This window comes from Brachypodium distachyon, chromosome 2, assembly GCF_000005505.3.
Source record: "Brachypodium distachyon strain Bd21 chromosome 2, Brachypodium_distachyon_v3.0, whole genome shotgun sequence".
NCBI classification, from domain to species: Eukaryota; Viridiplantae; Streptophyta; class Magnoliopsida; order Poales; family Poaceae; genus Brachypodium; species Brachypodium distachyon.
Genome location: NC_016132.3, coordinates 49,320,133 through 49,342,494, shown reverse-complemented (window position 1 = coordinate 49,342,494; position 22,362 = coordinate 49,320,133). Strand labels below are relative to the sequence as shown.

At 47.9% G+C, this 22,362-nt stretch overlaps 3 protein-coding genes across 3 annotated transcripts; 2 read left to right on the top strand and 1 right to left on the bottom strand.

Moving 5' to 3' along the window:
- Positions 1-7,216: 7,216 nt before the first annotated feature.
- Positions 7,217-9,180, top strand: LOC100824998. Its single transcript, XM_003569727.4, has 3 exons — positions 7,217-7,371; positions 8,418-8,481; positions 8,584-9,180. The coding sequence occupies exons 1-3, from the start codon at positions 7,226-7,228 to the stop codon at positions 8,767-8,769; spliced, it is 396 nt and encodes a 131-aa protein (XP_003569775.2). The 5' UTR covers positions 7,217-7,225; the 3' UTR covers positions 8,770-9,180.
- An 807-nt stretch (positions 9,181-9,987) lies between these two features.
- Positions 9,988-16,626, top strand: LOC100824391 (hexokinase-6). The gene is made up of 9 exons (XM_003569725.4): positions 9,988-10,496; positions 12,063-12,210; positions 12,305-12,487; positions 13,689-13,763; positions 13,995-14,150; positions 14,303-14,401; positions 14,472-14,602; positions 15,679-15,760; positions 15,854-16,626. The coding sequence occupies exons 1-9, from the start codon at positions 10,201-10,203 to the stop codon at positions 16,199-16,201; spliced, it is 1,518 nt and encodes a 505-aa protein (XP_003569773.1). The 5' UTR covers positions 9,988-10,200; the 3' UTR covers positions 16,202-16,626.
- On the bottom strand, positions 16,589-21,353 carry LOC100845283 (receptor-like protein kinase 5). Its single transcript, XM_010233998.3, has 2 exons — positions 17,350-21,353; positions 16,589-17,264 (listed from the first exon to the last, which is right to left on the bottom strand). Exons 1-2 carry the CDS (start codon positions 20,063-20,065, stop codon positions 16,807-16,809), a joined length of 3,174 nt encoding a protein of 1,057 aa, XP_010232300.1. The 5' UTR covers positions 20,066-21,353; the 3' UTR covers positions 16,589-16,806.
- Between the last annotated feature and the right edge of the window lie 1,009 nt (positions 21,354-22,362).

The window sequence follows — 22,362 nt, the reverse complement described above, 5'->3', positions numbered from 1 at the left end:
AACCCCCTCCGCCACCGCCACGCCCATCTCCGATGACCTAGACCGAAGAAATGGAGGCTCAAGACTCCTCTCCCCACCCCGTAGCCCCCGCCGCCTCCGTCGTCTCCACCATTTCCGACAACCCTAGATCGGCGGAGATGCTGCCATCGGCTGACGGCGACAACTCCTCCTGGGACATCAGTTCGTCGGAAGATGAACTGATGTCCGACGAGGACGAGGACGAGGACCCCATCGAGCGGGCCAAGAAGAATTCTTGGATCACCCTCGTCCTCGACGACGTACGCCGAGAAACTCAGGACCGAGCGAGGGTGGAGACAGTTGTCAATCTGTCGCTCTTCCGCGAGAGCGACGAGGCGGTCATCGAGGCCCTGGCGAGGTCCAAGAGGACGGAGTTTCCGGAAGATCTGCGCCGAGCGGAGTAGTTCACCATCGACATGTGTGAGGCCGTCCCCGACAAGTAGGCCGGGCGTCGTATGTATCTTGACTGGTGCTCGGCTCGTTCTCTTGTGCTCTTTCACTATTTGCCGGACAGAACGGAGCAGAGATCCTCATGTGAACGGAAGGGGCCCGTGCTCAACGGTTGCCGTCAGCATCACTGCTCGATCTGGATGAACTCACTCTTGGGACCACGGACGAATTTTGAAGTCCCAGTGGCAGTAGTCACTAAGCTAGTATCATTACTATTTACACTGGACAGCGCATGAATATCAGTGTACCACTAACGGTTTGCACTACAGACCACGATTTAATTCGTGGCTGTAACGTGCGAGATGTAGCTAGTCTTGCCACCACTGTAACGCATGGATCAGCATTCTCAGTCAATCGGTCTCTTTTGTGTTGTCGATCGGATCTTCAGACTTCAGTTCCAGATCGAGTGCGTAGAGATTAGAGATAGCAACCAGCTCATCCTTATCAATCTTCTTCCTCTGCAGCATTAATAGTTTTTTTCGGGAAAAAGCCCCGGCCCTGCAGCATTAATAGTGAGATTGATGCGCCGTCGTGCCGACGTTTTATCACAACTATACGTACTCTCTCTATTTCTAAATATCTGCATATACAACCATAGGTGGAGCCAGCCTAAGACTTTAGCCTGGGCACTTAAGCTTAATCTTCAGGATTGGTGTCATATATAGCCATTAGATGTCTTTAATTCTCATTGGATGAGCCACTGGGGAGCCTGGGCACATGCCCGTGGTGCCCCCACGGTGGATTTGCCGGTGTATACAACCATTTTCAGACCAAATAAGCTAAAGTGACAAAATGTTGTTTGGTCTTCCACTTTATCGTTCAATCAATCCTCGTCCAATATGTTTTCTTCTCCACCACCCGCCCAATAGAATGATTATTAGGCTTTGAAAGTTTGATATCATATTCCATATTTGCCTCGAGTCACACTCAAAATTAATACTCCCTCCGTCACATATTAAGTGTCGAAATATTACATGTATTTAAACGTATTTTAGTATATAAATACGTCCATATTTAGACAAATTTGAGCCACTTAATATGAGACGAAGGGAGTATCATTAATTAACGATATGTACCGTAGTCTAATAATTGTTCAAAGTTTGACTTCATACTCCATATTGTCTTTATATGCTGTTTAACAGTAACTAAAATACAACTAATCACTAGACTTTAATTGGTCTGGTTGTAGTTGCAACTTTCTTAGCATTGTCTTGGGTCTTTTTATTAAGGCAAAGTGTTTGCTCAATTCATTGATTAAGAAGAAGTGTAAAAAAAAGCCTGAAGAGACCACTTGGAGCATATACAAAGGATTACCGTGATGAGCATGTTGCGAAAGACGTGTGCATTTCTTAATATGAGACGGAGGGAGTATGATCATCACCGTGAATACAATGGACATGTTGCGAAAGTGGGAACGCAAATGGAAAGAAATGCACACGTCTTCCCACACCACAAACATAATCGTCAGGGCCACGGCCTCCCTGTTTAATTAGGCTCCCCGTAAGATACCGTTTTCCTAAAAAGTTTTGACAAAAGATACGCTATGTTGATGTGTGAAAACTATGAAAGACCGAGCCAACCGGGATGGAAGTCCAAATACATCTAGAGATGCGACAATAAAAAAAAGAGGTGGTGTTGCTATTGAGAAGTTGACCGATTAATAGTTAGAGATAAGTTGGCGTGTTTGAACGTCGGGTCTTAATCCAACGATAACACGTGGGAAATGAGAGAGCGGTGATGATTCTCAAATCTTAATCCAACGGATCTGATTCGTCAACTTTGTTTAAGATCAAGCAACTGAGAAATACACCCTAAAAATTGAGATGAGTTGCCCTCTCAAGTTCGGAGTTTCACAATCTACATAAAATATTTTGAAAAAAAAATCTACATAAACCACATTAAGATATAACTGTGTTTATTGTTTCCTATTGCACAATTGTTCTATTTTAGTCATGACCATTCAAATTGAAATGCCAGGGCAACTTATAAAACATGATATTTCGTGCAAAGTTTCTATAATTATCCGGAGGCTTTCCCTGGACACGTTCTCTTCTCGGCCTTAAGTCAGAGAATCCACGCCGGTTCTCTTCACCCTGCCAGGAGTAGTGCCGTAGTACTACTAGTACCCTGCTACAGTTTTGTAGGGAGAGGCCAGCCAGCTCGCCGCTGTAGACGCTGACTGTAGCCACCTTCCTTCGCGGCCAGCAGGTGACTGGAGTTGTCTGCCGCCGAGGAGTGGAACTGTGGAGGAGCAGCGAATAAATGAAACAAGGCGTGGACGCAGCAGTTCGCAAGGCTGTAGCCAGAGTCCATAGAGTACTCGATCTAGACTCTAGACCACTGTGGTTGCATTAATACCACCAGATCGACTACCAGTGCGCAGTAGTACTGATGTGCTAGCCGCACCTATTCATGGGTCCTGGAGTGGCGGAGCGAAGCTGCCAGTTTGCGGAGGCCAAAACAGTCACCTCGGGTAACTGGCGACAGCAGCTTCTGCAAGCAAGTCTAGCTCGCCGGGCGCTGGTTGATGTGATACCCGCCGCGTGACTTGCAGTGCAGGTAAATTACATTACCTTGTTCCTGCAGTCCTGCTGCACGGCCAGTAGTATGCGCGGGATGCGACATCTTTGGTGTCTACCACGGTGGGCGCACGCGCGATTTGTATGATGTGCGTGAAATTCGACCATGGCATCTTGTAGTGATTCGAACGTGCATGCTTACCAACCTTCGCTCGATGCGATCCTCGGCGGCATGACTGAGCGCCCACAGTACGATATAAACCACCGTGTTGTTCCTGCGGCCGCGTGCAGCCGAAATGAGACGCGCAAGGGACAGAAATGGGAGCGGCGGCAACAGCAGTGGGACTGACCGAAAGGCGCGACCGATCCATCGTCTGATGCGCTATCTCCCCTACGACTACGAGTAGCTGTGCTGGCTAGGTGCGACGACGTGCACGTCTGCACGAGTCTCGTACGTACGCCGGCGGCGGGTGACAGACAGCTGACATGCAGCGGAAGCGACAGGCCGGCTCCACAGGCGGTTCCTGTTCAGAAGAACCCCACCCCAGCTCAACTCTTTCAATCTACTCCGTACTCCGTATCTCTTGACTGGTCGACGCGCGGCGCACGGCACGCAACGGCCATGCCCTGCGCCGCTCGGCCGTTGGTTTTTCTTTGCCTAGCTCGATCTTCCCAGACTCTCTGGATCGCCGCGGCAGCACAGGCTTTCTGAGTTCTGAATTCTGATAGACCGAGAGAGGGCGGAATACGCCGTCAGAAAGTACATGTGCACTTGTGTAAACTGCACGATATGGGAAACCAGCTGGAAGGCAAGTTCTCTCGAGTTTCAACTGCTGCAGCTCACGAGGACCCGTACCGTACCGTACATGCATGTTGACTCTAGAAGAATAATACGGAGTAATTATCTATCGGCTAGGACTCATTCTCGAATCCTTGACAGTGATTTATAGCTGGGTGCGAGACAAAGTACTTTGTTGCTCTTAGGTCCTGCCGGGTTAAGTTTAAATATTGTTTTTGAATTTTGACTTCTAAGTCAAAAAAAACATCTAATTATGTGTTTTTCGCTTTAGCTTTTTGCGTATCTCATCATCTAACAGTGAAGTCCCAAGTCAAAAGTCACATTAAGCCTAACCAAACATGTCCTTTGTAAAAGTCGTCTGAGTGTTTTGCTAGTTTTCCAACTGAAAAGGTCGAAGGATAAAAAAAATGAGACCACCTACTCCAATATATTCATGAAGTCCCGGAAAACTTCTTTTCCAGCCTCTTATTGAGAAAATCGAAGGCCGCTTGGCCGGGTATAAATCCAAAATGCTTAGCAAGGGGGTATGATTGTTATCCTCAAATCGGTTCTCTCCACAATGTCCATCTTTCACCTCACTGTCTTCGAGTTTTTTGTCTGGCTCCGGGAACGAATTGTGAAACTTCTTCGTGGCTGGCTTTGGCGTGGAGAGCCTAGTTGCAATGGCGGCAGCTGCCTGGTTCGTTGGTCCACGGTGTGCTCTCCTAAGTGTTTTGGAGGGCTTGGTGTGCTTGACTTGGACAAATTTGGCCGCGCTCTGCGCTTGAGATGGGAGCGGCTATGCTGGACTCAGCCAAGCAAGCCTTGGACTTGTGTCGCCACCCCCCTTAATGATCTTGATCTCAGTGTGTTTGCCGCTGCCACCTCCATAACTGTTCGTGATGGCCGTTTCGCCAACTTTTGGCATGATGCTTGGCTGTTTGGGCAGCGACCCATGGACATTGCTCCAGATTTGTTCAAGATCGCGCGACGGAAAAACAGAAATGTCCGATCTGCTCGATGGCAATTCCGTTGGGTCAGTGACATTGCCCATGGCGTTACCCCCCTGAACCTTGGGCAGTTCACTCGCCTCTTCTCTATGCTCGATAATGCCCCTCCTCTGGCTCCTGGCAGTGATAGTATACGCTGGAACCTCACTTCCGATGGCACCTATTCTGCGAAGAGCGCGTACCTTGCCCAATTTCATGGCCTGACTCGTGTCCCTTTTGATCGTTTTTTCTGGCGCGTTTGGGCACCTGAGAAATGCCGCTTCTTTGGCTGGCTGCTGGCCCTTCAGAGAGTGCCCACCGCTGACTTTCTGGAGCGTCGTGGTATCCCGAATGATAAACGGTGTCCCTTCTGTCACACCGTTGAAGAATCCGCTGTGCACATCCTCCTTGATTGCTCCTTTGCTAGGGACATATGGTCTTTGATTGCTTCTCGCTATGACTATCCTTTGCTCAGCCCCCTTAGCTGGGTGGACACCTCCTCGATCAGATCGTGGTGGTCTGATCGCTCTGATGCTTCTCAGGCGCTGGGGAAGACTCGGGCCAAGGCCATGGCGTCTACCATCCTTCTCACCTTCTGGGAGACTTGGAAGGAGCGAATCGGCGCATTTTTCAGCACAAGCATCTCCGACCATCTACGGTTTTCGCCCTCATTAAGGAGGAAGGGGCTCTTTGGATCAAGGCTGGCGCCGGTATTGGAGAGCTGATCTCTGGACCTGATGATGTTCCTTGAATTCTTGTATTTCACGTTTACCTTGTATCTCCCTCCTTCTTGTTCATCTTTTCTGTATTTAACTGTGTAATTTTCTCCGCGGGTTGATTCTCTCAACCCTTCTATTGGCAATAAATAGCTCGTTGCGGCTGTTTCGTCAAAAAAAAATAGATTCATGAAGTTATGAACACAAGGAAGTTTGAGTAACTGGAGTACCTTTAGTAAAACAAAGTACTTCTTCCGTTCCAAAATACACCTCATATAGATTTGTGCACTTGAACGAATGCAGCTCTCTTTTCTAGTGCCTGACCACTCATGTTGGGTTAATAATAAATGGATGTGAGTAGTTATTGGCCGGATGCGGGTACCAAGAGAAAAATGAGGTGTATTGCGGAACAAATGAGAAAAATCTATACACGTTGTATTGTGGAATGGAGGGAGTAATTGGGAGTAAACTAGACTTATTTCAATCATGTGTCCACCATGTGCTCACAAAAGTAAATGAAATTTTGGAACTCATATGAATAAGATGCCCACAAGCTCATACTAATTTTGAGAGATATGTAATGAAAAACATGTAGTTTAGGAATGAATAATCTACCTAATTTAGGTTAGGTAGGCTTACAAGTTACATCGTAGCCTCAGGAGAATGCCTGAGGATGAGACAAAGAAAGACGTAGACCGTGTGGGGGATCGGAATTAGGTCAACAACAATGAAGCAATGGTGGCCTTGAAAACAACGATGGACACATATAATGAGCTCCCAACATGGCACCCTGATTTCATCCGACGGTGACAATAGATCAAGAAAATAAGGGCGGTGAGGTGAAGTTGCGGTAATGGGGCGAGATGAGGAAGAGAAGGAACGAACATTGGTGAGCATCGAGAAGGGAAGCAATGAAGGAGTATAAAGATACTCCCTCCGTCCATATTAAGTGTTTCAAATTTGTCCAAATATGAATATATCTATACCTAAAATGCGTCGGGATACACGTAATATTTCGGGGCGGAGGGAGCATGAGACACGTGGCACCAACCTTCATGCTGAAAGCTAGAGGGCGAATGTTTGCATTGTAGAACTGGAGACTCAAAAGTTTGGGGCTTGGTAGAAGTATTTGCAAGAAGTATACTCTACCTAAAAAGGTGTTGGCTTGATTGAACAGTCAAGGCATGTACAACGAGGCGATGCTGATCTTTTTTTTAGCAAATATATATAAGGTAATTGTTGATGCAGAATGGAGAATTATGAAAACAATGTGAGAGGCTTCTCATAATTAATACTCCCTCCGTTCTGAAATAAGTGACGTGGATTTGTATTGATTCTTATATAAATTCACGTTAATTATTTTGGGACGGAGGGAGTAGATGACATCTTACTGCTCGAGAATTCGAGATAATAGACAGGATGCCATCTTTCACATATTTCTTTGTTAAAATTCAGTGACTATATACTTCTAGAGGCATGCAACCATTATTTGTGAGATATAGCATCATTTATTCATTTTATTTTATTGTCATCTGTAGATTTTTTTGTGTGGCTGGGTCTGGGTGTGTGAATCCTCCGTATTTTTTTTTTGTTGAGATGAAGTTTTTTTTTTTAGAGGACCTCCGTTTTTTTTTCTGAGAAAAAGGAAAGCTCGGGCGTCTTTAGTGGGCTGGGCCGTCTGGCCCAGCAGTGTTTGTTATTACTGGATACACGAATAAGCGTGAAATAAGGGAGCACGTCCGTTTGGGCCCAACGATGCCCGAATTACCCGAGCTACATCTGGGCTCAGGCCCGAGAGGCGGCAGCGACATGGCGATGGCGGCCGAGAGATCGGAGGTTGGTTCCCCCACGCCGGCGCAGCCGCCGGCACCGAAGCGGCGGAAGATCGAACCGACGCGGAGGTATCAACCACTTCACGCCTTCTTGCTATCCTTCCAATTATGTTCCGTGTGATTTTTCCCCTTTCGTGCTTCCAACTCTCCAATTTAGCGGATGTTTTACCTGATCTCTCAAGATTGCAAAGGCTTAGACCTTGGTCGCTAGTGGAGTGGCGGCGTGCCAGTGGTCGGATTTGGCTACAGGTGTAGGGTTCTTTTAGGTAAAGATTCCGTACTAGGCGTTAGGCGATCCTCTGAGCATCTCTATACGTTAGGTTTTGGTGTTCTTCTAAAGGGGCTTTGGAATGTGGCCGTGTGCCTGTTTATCTACATTTTGGCATTTTGGCAAAAGTCTCGATATTCCCGTGGAACCTTGTTGATTGAGGCGAATCATGAGCCCTTTTGCATTTCTGTCCCAGACAGATATTTTTCAGGCATGATTCGGGGCTCGTTGGTTTGCGGTATCGACCACAATTGAGTTGCGGAGTGGGTAATGTGATCACATAAACTATAACTTTCATGGTCCTGGCGGTAAATACTTTGGGGCAGTTGCTGTCTATCACTCTTTTGCTCTTGACTCTGTTCATCTAACTCCAACCAAATACTGCGTATAGCTCATAAGCTCATAATTGAAAGGCAATTTAACATACCAGATCTTTCGTGGACAGCTATGACAAGTCATTACCACCATTAAATCATTGAACAAAACTAGCTATTCTGTTGGTTATCTTTACATTTGTGTCTATATCTGATTGTCAGTGTTAGGTTTAATGACTTATCAACCTAAATGCACTGGAAGGGCACCTCCTAATTTGCCTGAATTGAGAGTAGCACAAATCATCTAGTCGATAACTTCATGCACTGACTGCAAGCGAGAACAATCTATGGTATCTTACAGTCAATTATACATTTCAGGTCCTACCTCCTACTTATTCTTTGTTACAATTCTATGGATATTATAGTCAAATGTCTGCTGTTGATTCCTGCAACCATGCTTAGCTACTTATTTCAATTTGGCTCAAACTACTTTCATGTATAGTAAATATTTTGTGTTGTCCTTTGGAACACAGGGATAGACCTTCTTCTCAAGTTTCTCTTGATAAGGACAAGACGGCAGCGTCATCTAATTCATTGGTATGCCCTAATCCCTGACACGTCGATTGGCAATTGATACCTTCTCTCCTCCTTTTTGATTTGTCCTAACATCCTTTCTTGATGTGAACACCACTTTTGCAGGTTGCAGGTACCGCGCCAGCGAGAGTGGATATCAACAAAGTTAGAGAGGCAAAGAGATTTGCTGTCCTTCAAGCACAGCACGAGGGATGCCTGGGAAGCTATAAAAGCTTTGATTCTTTTTTCGGTAATTATCTTGTCCCTGTTACCCCAAGCAATGAATTCTTCGAGCAAATTGTGAAGAAGTGAACCAACAACTTCAATGATTGTGAACGGCCATGAGGATGATTCTGCTCTACGGTGCTGCCTGGTATTTTAACAATGCAGAGTTCTGCCCGATGAGATGTATACTACTAAGAGCGTAGCAGTTCAGACTTCCAGAGAAACTTAGAGAGTTTTTTCTTTTCTTTTAGAAGTGTTTGGAGAAACTGACTTCCAACTGATAAGTTTCATGTACTGCTGTAAATACTCCTGCCTTGTAAGTTCTTCACACTAGCAAAAGGTTAGAAAATACTGATGCTGGAAAAGCGTTGGCATTCTGGCAAGCATTTTACAGTGTCACCTTCTTTTCCCCAGTGGGAATTTTCTCAGGCCTATCCTTCCAGCCCCCCAAGAGAATGTATATCTGGAGTTCCGCACTGGAATCATTTTATTCTCCTAGTCTCCCATCACCTAACCATCCTTCCAATAATTGATGTTGTTCTTTTTCCTACCAGTTCAATAAATATCTCGGGAGCAAAGAGACTCGATGTAAAATAGTTCAATTCCTACATAAACTAGGTAACAACTCGCATGCCAAATTTGGGACTCACATTTGCGTCAGTCACGTTCTCGTGCTGAGTGAAGCAGCCCCCAAGACACTGCTGGCACTTGCTTGTAGGACACTATTTTTGTTCTATCTCAGACTCATCAGTAGCTAAACGCAAAGTTAGTTGGTATCTTAATCTTTATAATCTTTGGATTGTCTGACATGCGGAGGGTGCTCTTCGTTTGCGGCGGCGCATCCACCGTCCATCCCCACATGCGGCGTGGGGGAGGCGTCTTCCCCGTCGCCGTCCGCGTGTCGGCCACGCTGACGCGGTGACGCCGTCGATAGGTAGGGTGCGAACACCGAGGCGCTATTCCGTTTACGTATCCTGCATTCGTGCCGCCGCTTTCTCTTCTCCCATCTCTCGGTCGCTTCTGCTTAACTAATCACCTCCTTTCTTCTGAGCGGTGGGCCTCCTTGCTTCAGTTTTGACAGAAATATTGTTCGTCAGCAACTCAGCATGTTCTTTTGACACATAAAACCTCGTAAAACTTGCGATATTCTTACACCCGACAAATCCACGGACCCAGAAAAGTCATGCACCAGGACCACCCCGCTGAGGGCAATCTATCCCGTCCAGTTGCACATTGGCACAATCATGTCCGTTCACGTGGAAGGGTACATCCGTAAAAACGTTCCAAAGACGAGGGTATTTAATTCGGCTGCAAAACGTCCAACTCGTGGCCCTCGTCCGACTGCCACGCTTGCGCAAGCGAGGAAAGAGCAAGGACAGAGGAGAGAGAGCGAGAGACGGGGGGAGGAAGGGAGAGGCTGTGGTGAGTGGCACAGGCCCCCCCGATACGGAAGCCGGTCCTGTTCTGGTGTCCGGGCGTGTGGGGGTGCGGGTTTCGGTCGTGGAGAGAGTGCGATCGATGGGGAAGGAGACGACGGTCGTGGGGACGGCGGTGGCCGTGTGCGCCGCGGCCGCGGCGGCGGTAGGCGTGGCGGTGGCCGTGTCGCGGAGGAAGAGCAGGCGGGGCGCCAAGGCGGAGAGGCGGAAGAAGGCCGCCGATGTGATTGAGGAGGTGGACCGGGCGTTCGCGACGCCGACGCCGATGCTGCGCGACATCGCCGACGCCATGGTGGAGGAGATGGAGCGCGGGCTGCGCGCCGACCCCCACGCCCCGATCAAGATGCTCATCAGCTACGTCGACAACCTCCCCACCGGGTAAGGCCTCCCCTGCTTCTTCGGTTTTGTCGTCATTTGTGACTGAGTGAGACGAGTGCTTGCTAGTACGTTTCTTCTCGTGTCAGTGTGTGTGCACGCGCGCGGGGCGCGTGTGTCTTGCCGTGAATTGGTCGGAATTTCGCCTTCTTTTTGTCGCGTCATTTTGAGGCGTGGATTCGATGAAAAATGTACCAGTAGTATGTTGTACGTATTAGTGTTGAGGTGGAGAAGTCCGATTGTGTCTTCTTGGTATTGGCAGGACCGTGACTTGGCCCTGAGGTGGCCTGGAGCATGACACTTCTTGATTATATTCCCCCACTACGTGCTGCCGACGGCCAAACGTGTTGGCTGATCTCTAACTAAGAGAAACACGTGACTTTTTAATAGCAAAACCGTTTTTAAAAAGGCAGTTTCAAACAGAATTGAGGAAATACGGTTGGATATTTGTTACAACTTGCTATGATTCATATTGATTTTGGAAGAAGGATGTGACCTTTTGTTTTCACACTGCATTGTTTAGTCCTATGTGTGCACCTTGAACGATTTGTGTGATATCTTCAAAAGGACACCTCAATTTAAAATCTGGATTATATACTGACCTGCATGAAGAATCACGATATGGGGTCAGGACATCAGTAGTTAAATAAAGCATTACGTGTTGTTGGGGTATAATGTTGGAATGTTCATCGCTAATTTGTGTGATTGTGTCTACCCTAGAGTAGAGATATGTGTACCCACATGTCTGCTCTAGTTCTGTTAATCAGTGGACCATTTGTGGCTTGCCTTCAAGGATCAAGCAACGAGCGATGATTTTTTTCTCACAAGGTAGGATATTTGATTGTCTGGTCACGGTTTTCTTTTTTCTGGCATCGCAATTTTCTATATGGATAATTCGAAGCGATCACATACTTTAGCGTAGTACTCCTCTATTTCATTATATTTGTTCCTGGCCTCAGCAAATTCCATTTCAATATGTCTATCCATTGAGGAAATTAAGAGTGTACTTATTGCATCTTCTTTGCATTTTTTTTCCCACCTGTATCCCTATTTAATTGCTTCATAAAGTCTGATCGGTTGCAGTATGTTATTTAAGATTATTTTATCAAATTATTCTTCAATTTAGTGCTTCCTTGGTCTGCGTGCATAGTGAGCTGAGGATAGGTAAAGTGAAACATCGGGAGTATTATTTAATATGTTGTCAAACATTTAAATTTCTGGACAGTATATTTTTTCTAATTATCTACATTGGTTTCATAAAAATTATATTGTTATTTTTCTGGAAAAATGTACTTTGAGAACCTTTTATTTTGCAATTTATTGAGGACCGAAAAATCTGGAGCGGGAAGCATTTGATGACAAATGGAGTATTACGAAAATCCCATGAAGAACTTAGCGAGAGAATATCTAGGACTTAGAAGACATGTTTGAGCCATGAGATTTTTGTATCTCATGCACATGTGACATGTCTAAAGATGAAATATGTCTTGCCTACCCCTTTCTGAAATCCTGTTTTCTTGTTTGCTCTGCTATTACTTTACTATTTAATGGTCTGTCCTGCTTCTTCAGGGACGAGCATGGACTGTTCTATGCACTCGATCTTGGTGGGACCAACTTTCGTGTTATAAGGGTTCAGCTTGGAGGAAAGGAGAAGCGTGTTGTCCAACAATATGAAGAGGTGGCCATTCCACCTCATCTGATGGTTGGGACTTCTATCGTAAGTTCTTTTGTTTGCTCTTTTAAAGTCCCCTGTATCAGATTTCTTTTTCTTTTTGCATGGTTCACTCACTTTTCGGAAAGCACGAATACAGGAACTATTTGATTTCATCGCCGCTGAGCTGGAAAGATTTGTTGCGACTGAAGGGGATGATTTCTACTTACCGGAGGGCAGACAGAGAGAACTGGGTTTCACCTTTTCTTTCCCAGTAAACCAGACCTCAATATCTTCAGGGACCCTTATTAAGTGGACAAAGGGATTTTCCATCAATGGCACGGTAAAAATCAAATGATCTTATACATACGTCACTAAAAAATGAGATACTAATATTTGTTCTATTACCTTTACAATCAAGTTGATCATGAGTGAAATTTCTCATCAAACACGTGATTTCTTGCTATGAGATTTCCATGTTCATTTTGATGTGGAAATTAAACTTCTCTCATTTCGTTCCCCTGAAGAGACTTATTATTAATTAGACAAAGGACCCCGGTTTCTTTTGACTTTTGTCCCCAACAAGTTGTTATCTGCCATCCTGCATTGTTCTTCATAATATTAGAAAGTTTCTAGTATATAATATTTATTGTTAATTTTAAAAATGTACTTCAAACTTAGAGCATGTTTAGACTTACTCAATAGCTATTCTGCTCAGGAGTCATGATATTTCTGCCCACTGTCAACTACCGTATAACTAGCCAGTAAGTCTCGCACATTTGCATGGCTAGGTGCTAAAATGCATACTTTTATATTTAAAAGTATATTTGTATCTTTTATGCTACAAATCTGTAGCCAAAAGACAACTATAATATTCATCTGCAGTCTCATAGTCTGTACCAACAAATAAGACCTCTCTTCGTTTCTCCCTATTAGTATGGCAACCAATTGCCTTTTAGAGAAAATGTGGTGTTACTTTAAGCATTGTTGTAACGGTATAACTAGCCGAATTGTCATCGCTATTGTGCTGCTAGATACTGAAATGCATATATTTATCCCTGAACGAGAGTCCTATTTGATACATGACTATATACCAGTTCTTATATGTTTATATTCAACTGCACTATTATAATCTGGACACACCGCATAAGCAATATAATTTTTTCTCTATTTCCTTTCTATACGACTAATTTGGGGGTTTATATCCTCTTCGTGAACCTAGAGCCTCCTTTAACCTTGTTTTTTCAATCATATAACTAGTTGAATTGTCTAACAATACATACCCAGAAGCTCAAAGTAGAGTTGTATTTGAATGCAATTATAATGCTTATCATTGGCGATTTATATGCTCAAAGTAGAGACATAGCACTTAGCATGCAATCTTGACCCACCTAAATAAGCCACTGCTGAACTTTCTCACTTTTTCTCCAACTGATGTGGGAAATTACGTGGAAGCTCCTTTAACCTTGTTTTCATATATATATCACTGGTAACAGATAATAGATGGATGTAGTGTTGCATATGATTGATTGCTGTGAACTCAGGTTGGGGACGACGTTGTGGCTGAATTGAGCAGGGCTATGGAGCGGCAGGGGCTTGATATGAAAGTTACAGCTCTGGTAAGTAAAGCTCAGTTCATTTCAAAAAAAAAAAGTAAAGCTCATTTGTTCCTTAAATAATTTAGCATCTTCAGCAGTCCAAGGCCTGTCTTTGAGACGTCACTTTCTATGCATTCTGATGCTTGCATTGATTTTTGAAATTCTCTATGAACACCAAGGTCGTCCACTTGTTATATCACCAGGTACTTTCAAGTTTCAACCTCATGAAATCTTGCCACATTTTTTGCACAGGTTAATGATACTGTAGGCACATTGGCTGGCGGGATATATGATGATAAGGATGTCGTTGCTGCTGTGATATTGGGAACTGGCACAAATGCAGCGTATGTGGAGCATGCAAATGCAATTCCAAAATGGAACGGACTACTACCTAGATCAGGAAACATGGTTAGTGTCTGACTTCCGTTGTATGCTTCTAATGCTGAAGGTTCTTGGATCTTGTCCAGTCGTGTATATCCAATGGAACTTTTATGACGTATGATTTTGGATTTTAGGTGTGTTATGTAAAATTTTGATTTCAAAACTTCGATATGCTGCAGGTAATCAACATGGAATGGGGAAACTTTAAGTCAGACAAGCTTCCTCATTCCGAGTACGATAGGGCCTTGGATTTTGAAAGTTTGAACCCTGGGGAGCAGGTATCCGTTTATCTATTCTAGTTGTTCCCAACTATGTGTAGGTTTCTGATTTTGTCCCTTCCTTTTACAGATATATGAGAAGATGATTTCTGGCATGTATCTTGGAGAGATTGTGCGAAGAATCTTGCTTAAGCTGGCTCATGATGCTTCATTATTTGGAGATGTTGTTCCTCCAAAATTGGAGCACCTATTTGCACTGAGGTGCACTTCCACGTCCCACCTATTAAACGTCTACTTTTTCTTTATTCGTAAGAATAAATTAAAATAGGATTGAATAAATTTATATAGTGTGACATGCATACTCTTAAATATTTTGTTGATTATGTTTGTGTATTTTCCTACTCTGGGACTCTCGGTTGCATTTTACATATGAGGTTCGAAACCAGGAATCAAAATGTCAACTGTTAAGAATTTGACGGTGTTTGGACGGTACGTCTTAACTCTATAGTTTGCTTACAAAGTTAATAATACACTCAAAATTTAGAGGCAAATATGATTTAGTGTTTCAGACACTAAAACAATATGATTTTCACTGTGTGCCTTGGTATCACCCCTTCCAGCTAGCCAACTTACTCTAGCCCCAACCCCAAAGTTAATCATTAACTTTGCAGATCACAACTCCTGCCAAGTATGACCATTGTGAGTTTGGTACTACTGGACTTGGACCTCGGCGCTCCCAGCCTCTCACCGCCCAAAAAACAATCGGTTCTCTTTGAAAAGTCAAAAAACTGAAAAGAAAATCGGTGATCACTGCCCCCTTAAGAAGTGAGGAAGAAGTGACGATTCGTTCCATCTTTTAATGAAAATGGAATGGGGTTTCCCTTGTTTGAGAAGAACGAAGTGATAGTGTGATTATTAGATGGCAATTTATGTCCTTGGAATGAGTCGTCAGTTATATACAGTGAGCAGAAGAAAGTATCTTAACCTTTTTGACTATCAGCATATTAACAAATGATGCTGTGCTCACTTTTGCTTGAATAGCTTAAAGGCCTAATGAAAGAGGTAAATTTAAAGCTTGAACATGTATATGATATTTTAATGAAGAAATATTACAATATCGTGATTCATTATTAGTTTAATTATTTCTTGTGTTTGTTAGTCATCAGTGCTTCTTTCCAGAAACTAATGTATCCTGTAGATGCTTTCTTAAGTAGCGTCTAATCACTTGTCCTCCGCTTTAAATAAGTTTCGGCTGTGTGCATCATCTAGATGCAGAGGCCAGGAGATAGTGAAATTGTTCCTTTTTCGAAAAGTAGCTTCTAATCCCGGTATTGCAGGACACCGGATATGTCAGCCATGCATCATGACACCTCACATGATCTCAGATTCATGCTGTCTAAACTGAAGGATATCCTGGGGGTATGACGATACACACACTCAAAAGCAGATATTGTCAAATTTGATCTTCAACAACCAATGATTCCTTATGCTGTGCTTGAATTGTTTTTTTAGGTTGCTGATATTTCGCTGGAAGCAAGATACATTACTCTTCACATCTGCGACAAGGTCGCAGAGAGAGGTGCACGCTTAGCTGCTGCTGGTATATATGGCATTCTAAAGAAGCTGGGCAGGGACAGAGTGCCGAGTGATGGTAGTCCAAAGAAAAGGACAGTCGTTGCTGTAGATGGTGGTCTGTTCGAGCACTACAAGAAGTTCAGCTCCTGCGTAGAAGCGACACTAGCAGACTTGCTCGGCAAGGAGGCTGCCTCATCTGTTGTCGTCAAGATGGCCAATGATGGCTCTGGCATTGGTGCTGCACTTCTTGCAGCCTCGCATTCCCAATATGCTATTGCCGAGTAGTCCTAGGAGAGGGACTGAGCTCCTTGCGCAGCTTCTTGTTTTCCTCCTTTATTTTGCCGTTTCTCTCTACTGAGAGTTCTTCCCCTCTTGCGGTTCGCGTCTTCTTTTGCTATTCTGCAGACACATAAGGACATAATCAGAGCCTGTGCAGCGGGATATATATAACTAGTATAGAGCCAATGAGTTCCAGAATTCGGAGCTTGGAGTATGTCAAATGGAAAAGGCGTTTGCAACTGCATGAAAGTGGAAAAGGAGGTCAGAACGATGTCGTTCTTTTCCTGCCAATTCTTTTTCCCCTAAACCTGTAATTTTCTATTGCGATGCGGTATCGCAAACTAATATCAGATCTGCATGTAATCTTTTGTAATTCAGAATAAGAGGGCTGTATAATCCAATACTTGGTATTTCTTCTGCTCAATTGGTCATATATGTGTACATGTCTGTCTAGGTGTCAAAACAAGGTAGGCAGTGTATACAATAACGACTCTGAAGCAAAATTGAGACTATTAATCCTCTGGTAATAGTATTGCCAATTCTGCACTGGAGTACAAATGCACTGTCCTGGGTCATCATAGCTGTTGTGCTAACTAAGTGCACTCCTTAATTCAGACAATGGAGTCGAAGTCGCTCTTCTCCTCGCTGTCGGATCCTGAAGAGTCGGAAAGCTGCTTCCGACGGCTGCCGCGCTGTGGCAGCAAGAGCGGAGCTGCCTCGTGCTCTCGGCGATGCCCCGTCTTGCCTTTCTGTAGCGTCTGTTCCGAGCACTTGAGTAAGATCTGCAGCACGTCCTTCATCGTCGGCCGCGAGGAGGGCGAGGCTCCGGTGCACATCACGGCTAGCCTGAACACGGCCTCGATCTCCTCCGAGCACCCCGCGTATCTGATGCGGGTATCTGTAGCGTCGGGGATGCTTCCTCCTGACTGGTAATGGAGCCGCGCCCATTCCGCCAGGGACCCGTGCTCGCCGCCTTCGTTGGCCGCCCTGCCGGTGGTGAGCTCCAGGAGCACGACGCCGAAGCTGTACACGTCCACCTTCTCTGTCACTTTCCTCGTGTAAGCGCACTCTGCAGACAAGCAGAGGACAGTGTTAAGAACTTGGAAAGTTTGCCCTGTAAAATTTCAGAACAGAGGATATGGTTGATTGCTTACCAGGAGCCATGTAGCCGAACGACCCGGCAACGGCGGACATGGTGTCGAGCGTGCCGACCTGGACCAGCATCCTGGCCAGCCCGAAATCCGCGACCTTAGCCCGGAACTCGGAATCCAGCAGGATGTTGCTGGTCTTGACGTCCCGGTGCACGATGGGCGGGGAGCACTCGTGGTGCATGTAGCACAGCCCCTGCGCGGCGCCGACGGCGACTCTGATCCTCGTCGGCCAGTCCAGGTTAGCCTCCCGCCGCGCGGACATGGCCCTCGCCGTAATGGCCGCGTGGGGGAGGCCTTGGCCGTGGCCGTGGAGCCACACGTCCAGGCTGCCGTTCTCCATGTAGTCGTAGACGAGGAGCTTGTTGGCGGAGTCGGCGCGGGAGAGGCAGCACAGCAGCCTGACGATGTTCTTGTGCCGGATGCCGCCGAGGATGCCGGCCTCCGACTCGAACTCGCGCTCCAGCTTCTCGTCCACCTTCCCGGCGCTCCGTATCTGCTTCACGGCCACCGCGCCCGCGCTGCCGTTGTACCGGTTGGTGTACGCCACGCGGTACACGCGCCCCGACCCGCCGCTGCCGACGAGGTTCTCCTCGTTGAGCGCCCGGAGTACGTTCTCCTCCCTGAAACCCAGGTCGGTCTGGAACGGTGTCATCTTCCATCCACCGTCCCGTGCCGCGCGCTTCTTGTTCTTGATTTCGCGGACCACGAAGAAGGCGAAGGCCACTATGAGGAGCAGGAGCGCGCCGCCTGCGGCAAGGAGCCCAGTGCGGAGCGCGGGCGAGACGCCCCCGGAGGAGGAAGCGTCGGCTTTTGATCCCGCGTAGCAAGAGCGCACGCCCGCGAGGTAGCCGGACCCTAGACTGCCGGCGGTGCAGAGGCCGGGGTTGTCGAGGAAGCTCCGATCGTAGGCGGCGATGGCGAGCCCGGCCGGCACCCTGCCGCCGAGCTGGTTCGATGACAGATTGAGCGAGTTAAGCTGTAGCCTGGCAAGCGGTGGCGGTATGTCGCCGGAGAGCGTGTTCGACGACAGGTCAAGCGCGTTGAGCACCCTCATGGCGCCCAATTCCGCCGGTATCTCGCCCGTGAGCTGGTTTCTGCTCAGGTCCAGCTGCGTCAGCGATCCGAGCTTGGCCACGCTCCTCGGCATCCCGCCAGAGAGCCGGTTGCCGGACAAGTTCAGTGTCTGCAGCAGCGGCATGCCACTGCCGAAATTGGCCGGCATCTCTCCAGAGAAATTGTTGTTCCCGGCGGAGAACTCCCGGATCCCAACCGCCGCCGCTGGGATGTTTCCACCAAACTGATTGTTCTCTATGCGTAAAATGGCGAGGTTGTCGTACATGGTGGCCGGCAGACTCCCGCTGAGCCGGTTATTCCGCAAGAACACGTACCAAAGCTTTGCCGCCGTCCACAGCGCTTCAGGGACCTCGCCGGAGAGCTGGTTATTGTCGAGCTGCAGGTTTACGAGCGTGGCGCAACCGGCGAGGCCTGTCGGGATGGAGCCGCTCAGGCGGTTGTTTTTGGCGGTGAGCGACTGGAACTTGCCGTTGTCGCACAGCCCCTCCGGTATCATGCCAGTGAGCTCGTTGTCGTCGAATTCAATGGACAACAACGCCGACGAGTTCTTCTTGCCGAGGTCTGGAGGGAGCGTGCCGTTGAGACGATTACCGAACAATTTCAGCGTTTCCAATGACTGCAGCCGGCCGATGCTCGCGGGAATCTCGCCGGAGAAGTTGTTGGAGTACAAGTTCAAGGTCACAAGGCTCTGCAAGCGACCGAAGCCTTCCGGAATCCGCCCGCTTAGCCTGTGATTCGAAGAAAGGTCAATCGTGACCAAATTCAGCGCGCCGAAGGCACCATCGACGACGACGTCGGTGAGGTTGTTGCCATAGATGGTCAGAATTTGCAACTTGGGGAGGCTCCAAATCCCCGGAGGTATGCTCCCGGTCAAAGCGTTGACCGAGAGGTCGAGCATCTCCAGCTCCGGCATGTCCGCCACGTAGCTCGGGAAATCCCCAACGAGGTTGCACCACGCCGCCCAGAAGGTTGTCAGCTTGGTCAGCTTCTTGAACGACGACGGCAGCTCGCCCGCGGCGAACGAGTTGTTCGCGAGCTCCAATCTCCAGAGGCTCGTCAGGTCGCCGAGCTCGGCCGGGACGGTGCCGGCGAAGTTGTTGTTATCCAGCGAGAGCCGCTGCAGGTTCCGTAACCGGGACAGCGAGGTGGGGATGGTACCGTTGAAGGAGTTGCCGCTGAGGATGAGAAAAGTGAGGTTCTGCCCGATGTCGCGGCCGATGCCGGCGGGGAGCTCGCCTGCGAGGTAGTTCTGGGACAGGTCGAGGTGCCGCAGCGAAGCGCAGCGGTATAGAACGCTGGTCGGGAAGGCGCCGCTGATGCTGTTGTTGTAGAGGTCGAGGTGCGCGAGGCTGGAGAGGCCGCCAATGGCGTCCGGGACCGGGCCGGTGATGTCGGTGTTGGCGAGCGAGAGGTTCGTGACGCGCCCCGACGACGCGTCGCACGTCACGTAGGGCCAGGTGCAGTGGTCGCCCGAGCCGCTCCATGCCGCGAGCGCCGGCGGTTTGTTCCATGCGTCCTTGATCTGGATGAGCAGCTGCCTCTCGTACGCCGCCGTAGTGGTGGCGGGTTGGGCGGCCGCGCTGTGCAGGAGGCAGCAGAGGAGGAGGAAGAGAGGGAGGGACGCGCGGCATGGCAAGGTTGCCATGTTTTTCGGTCGGTATCGTGGTGTTCTGCTCTGATGTCCCGCCGCCGCGGTGGACGCGGGCAGAGGAGTGGAGTACTCCGCATATATATATGGTAAGCAAATGTGGGCGGGAACGTGACTTGACCCTTATAATTATGTGCTTGGCGACGTGCTTGCTCGGAAGCTTCAAACTACTAGGGGCTTCGGAGTTCGGACTGACGCCGTGGTTTCTTGGGATTTATGATTCGAGTGGACTGGCCTTGTCCGGAGCAAATGTCCGAACTTCAGACTGGTGATATGACTAGCGCTTTCTGCCACACTGCTCGTCTTTCTAACGGCCTGGTTTGCGTCCGGAGACCGAAACGCGCACGCACAACGGTAGCTGCGTTCAAACGGGGAAAAGTCCTGGATGGAGATGTTATCGTGCATGCCCTTGGTGGGAGACTAGTCAAGCTTCTAGTCAGTCGTACTTAGGCCACTTTTGTTTGGCTCAGCTTTTGGTTTATTAATTTTAAAAACACTTCTCCTGTTTACACATGAAGCTGAGAATCACTTCCGGACGTGTGTTTTTGGTGCTTCTAGCTGAGAAGCACGTCCGGAGATGCTTCTCAGTTTCATGTGTAAACAGTAGAAGTGCTTTTGAGATTACTAGAAGCACCGAAAACTGAAATAGAAGTCCAAACAAACAGGCCTGGTTCAAAGGTAAAGCGAAATGAAGTATGTGCTAAGTATAGACCGTATGTACTGTGCACGTGTGGTGTGACTGCAATGCCGCACAAGGTCAGGATAGAATAACTGTACTTCGTCACCGTGCATCAGTGCATGCCAGACTAGTCAGTCTTCTGGTTGCTCATACCTCAAAGACAGCAGTAAATCAAAATGAAGCGTACTACGTACCCTACTAAGTAAAAGGTGCAGCGGCCGTGCAGGTGTAGTTGTAGGTGCCGTGCTGCACCAACCACCAAGTCGCGAACACCAGTTGTACATGCAATATCTAGCAGCGCGCGGAGCAATTTCTCAAGCGCTAAGCACTAATCCAAGTATGCCGTACGCTAGAGAGCCAGAGGTACCGGTGGCGTCAAGTGTTAAATTGGTGACACGTATCACCTATGCGCATCCCCGTGATGGCGTGATACGGACCGTGATGATGCCTCCGCAAGAAGGAAACAACGAAGAAATTTCGCCCGAAGACCGTTTCGGCTGGCGATAGTTGACCGAGGATTCGTTGACTCGCTTTTGACGTGCAAAGTAGCGAATCCTCGTCACGCTCCCGCCAGCCCACCCTGCACCTGCACGAACACGCCGCACTCCTCCCGCGCCCCGCTCCTCGACGCCCCCAACTTGCCGTCCCGCCCCGCTGCTCGACGCCCCCACCGTGCCGCCACGCCCATGCCCGCTGCTCGCTCACTGCCGCTGCGCCGCCCCCCTCGCACGTCGTACCCGCACACGCCGCCCACCCTGCACCTGCACGAGCACACCGCCCACCTCGCGCCCGCACGGAACAAATCGACGGCTAATTCGGTGGGAGCACGGAGAAATTGAAGAAGAGGAGGGGTCGGGGAGGTAGAGAAGGCCGCGGCGGAGCCCCTCGATGCGGCGGCGGCACGAATTGACAGCAGCGCCGGCCAAATTGATGGTAGCAGCAGGCGTCGCCGGGTGCGGGATGGCCTCATCGCTGGCATGATTGAGCCAAGAGATGGGGCAGGTTCATGGCGGCATAGGGTGGTTGCGGATGAGTTTGTGAAGAAGAGGAATATGTGTGGGACAATGACGCCAGTGGGTGTAATTAGAGCTGCTAATAATACCGACCAGGATTCCCGGACTGCCAAACGAATCAAAGGTTATATTTGACCGGGATTAATAAGTTTAGGGTGCCAACTTCAGGAATTTAGAAATGGGGATTTGATTTGGACAAGTTCTACAAGCACAGGGTTTAAAATGAACTTTACTCATCGGGGATTCATTCCGTTCCCGCGATCCAGATGGATAGTGTCTGATGCAAAGAAGATGTTGTTGCTGGCCGACTTTGAAGCTGGGCTGTTATTCGGCCATCTTGGAGATTCATGGCCATGGGCAGTAGTACAGTGCTACAGGCGTGAGGTGTTGTTTATGTTAACCAAGGAACAAGGCACTCGGGCTGATTCGACCGCATGAGTGAGACACGTAATTGACGAAAATCCTCGAAGTTCCGCATTTGTGCGCTCGACGGTGGCGGATCCAGCACAAAAGCCATGGTACTTGAGTCACATTGTTCCTATAAATTTATTTATTTTTATTGTTTTATCCTCTTTGTCATGGCATACCTAAGGAATAAAAAA

Excerpts from the sequence above, each read along its gene's own strand:
- LOC100824998 (XM_003569727.4), top strand. The coding sequence starts at position 7,226 with ATGCCCGAATTACCCGAGCTACATCTGGGCTCAGGCCCGAGAGGCGGC. Across the intron at positions 7,372-8,417 it reads AAGATCGAACCGACGCGGAG|GGATAGACCTTCTTCTCAAG; the intron begins GTATCAACCACT and ends TTTGGAACACAG. Across the intron at positions 8,482-8,583 it reads CAGCGTCATCTAATTCATTG|GTTGCAGGTACCGCGCCAGC; the intron begins GTATGCCCTAAT and ends CCACTTTTGCAG.
- LOC100824391 (XM_003569725.4), top strand. The coding sequence starts at position 10,201 with ATGGGGAAGGAGACGACGGTCGTGGGGACGGCGGTGGCCGTGTGCGCC. Across the intron at positions 10,497-12,062 it reads GTCGACAACCTCCCCACCGG|GGACGAGCATGGACTGTTCT; the intron begins GTAAGGCCTCCC and ends CTGCTTCTTCAG. Across the intron at positions 13,764-13,994 it reads ATATGAAAGTTACAGCTCTG|GTTAATGATACTGTAGGCAC; the intron begins GTAAGTAAAGCT and ends TTTTTTGCACAG.
- LOC100845283 (XM_010233998.3), bottom strand. The coding sequence starts at position 20,065 with ATGGCAACCTTGCCATGCCGCGCGTCCCTCCCTCTCTTCCTCCTCCTC. Across the intron at positions 17,265-17,349 it reads GTTCGGCTACATGGCTCCTG|AGTGCGCTTACACGAGGAAA; the intron begins GTAAGCAATCAA and ends GCTTGTCTGCAG.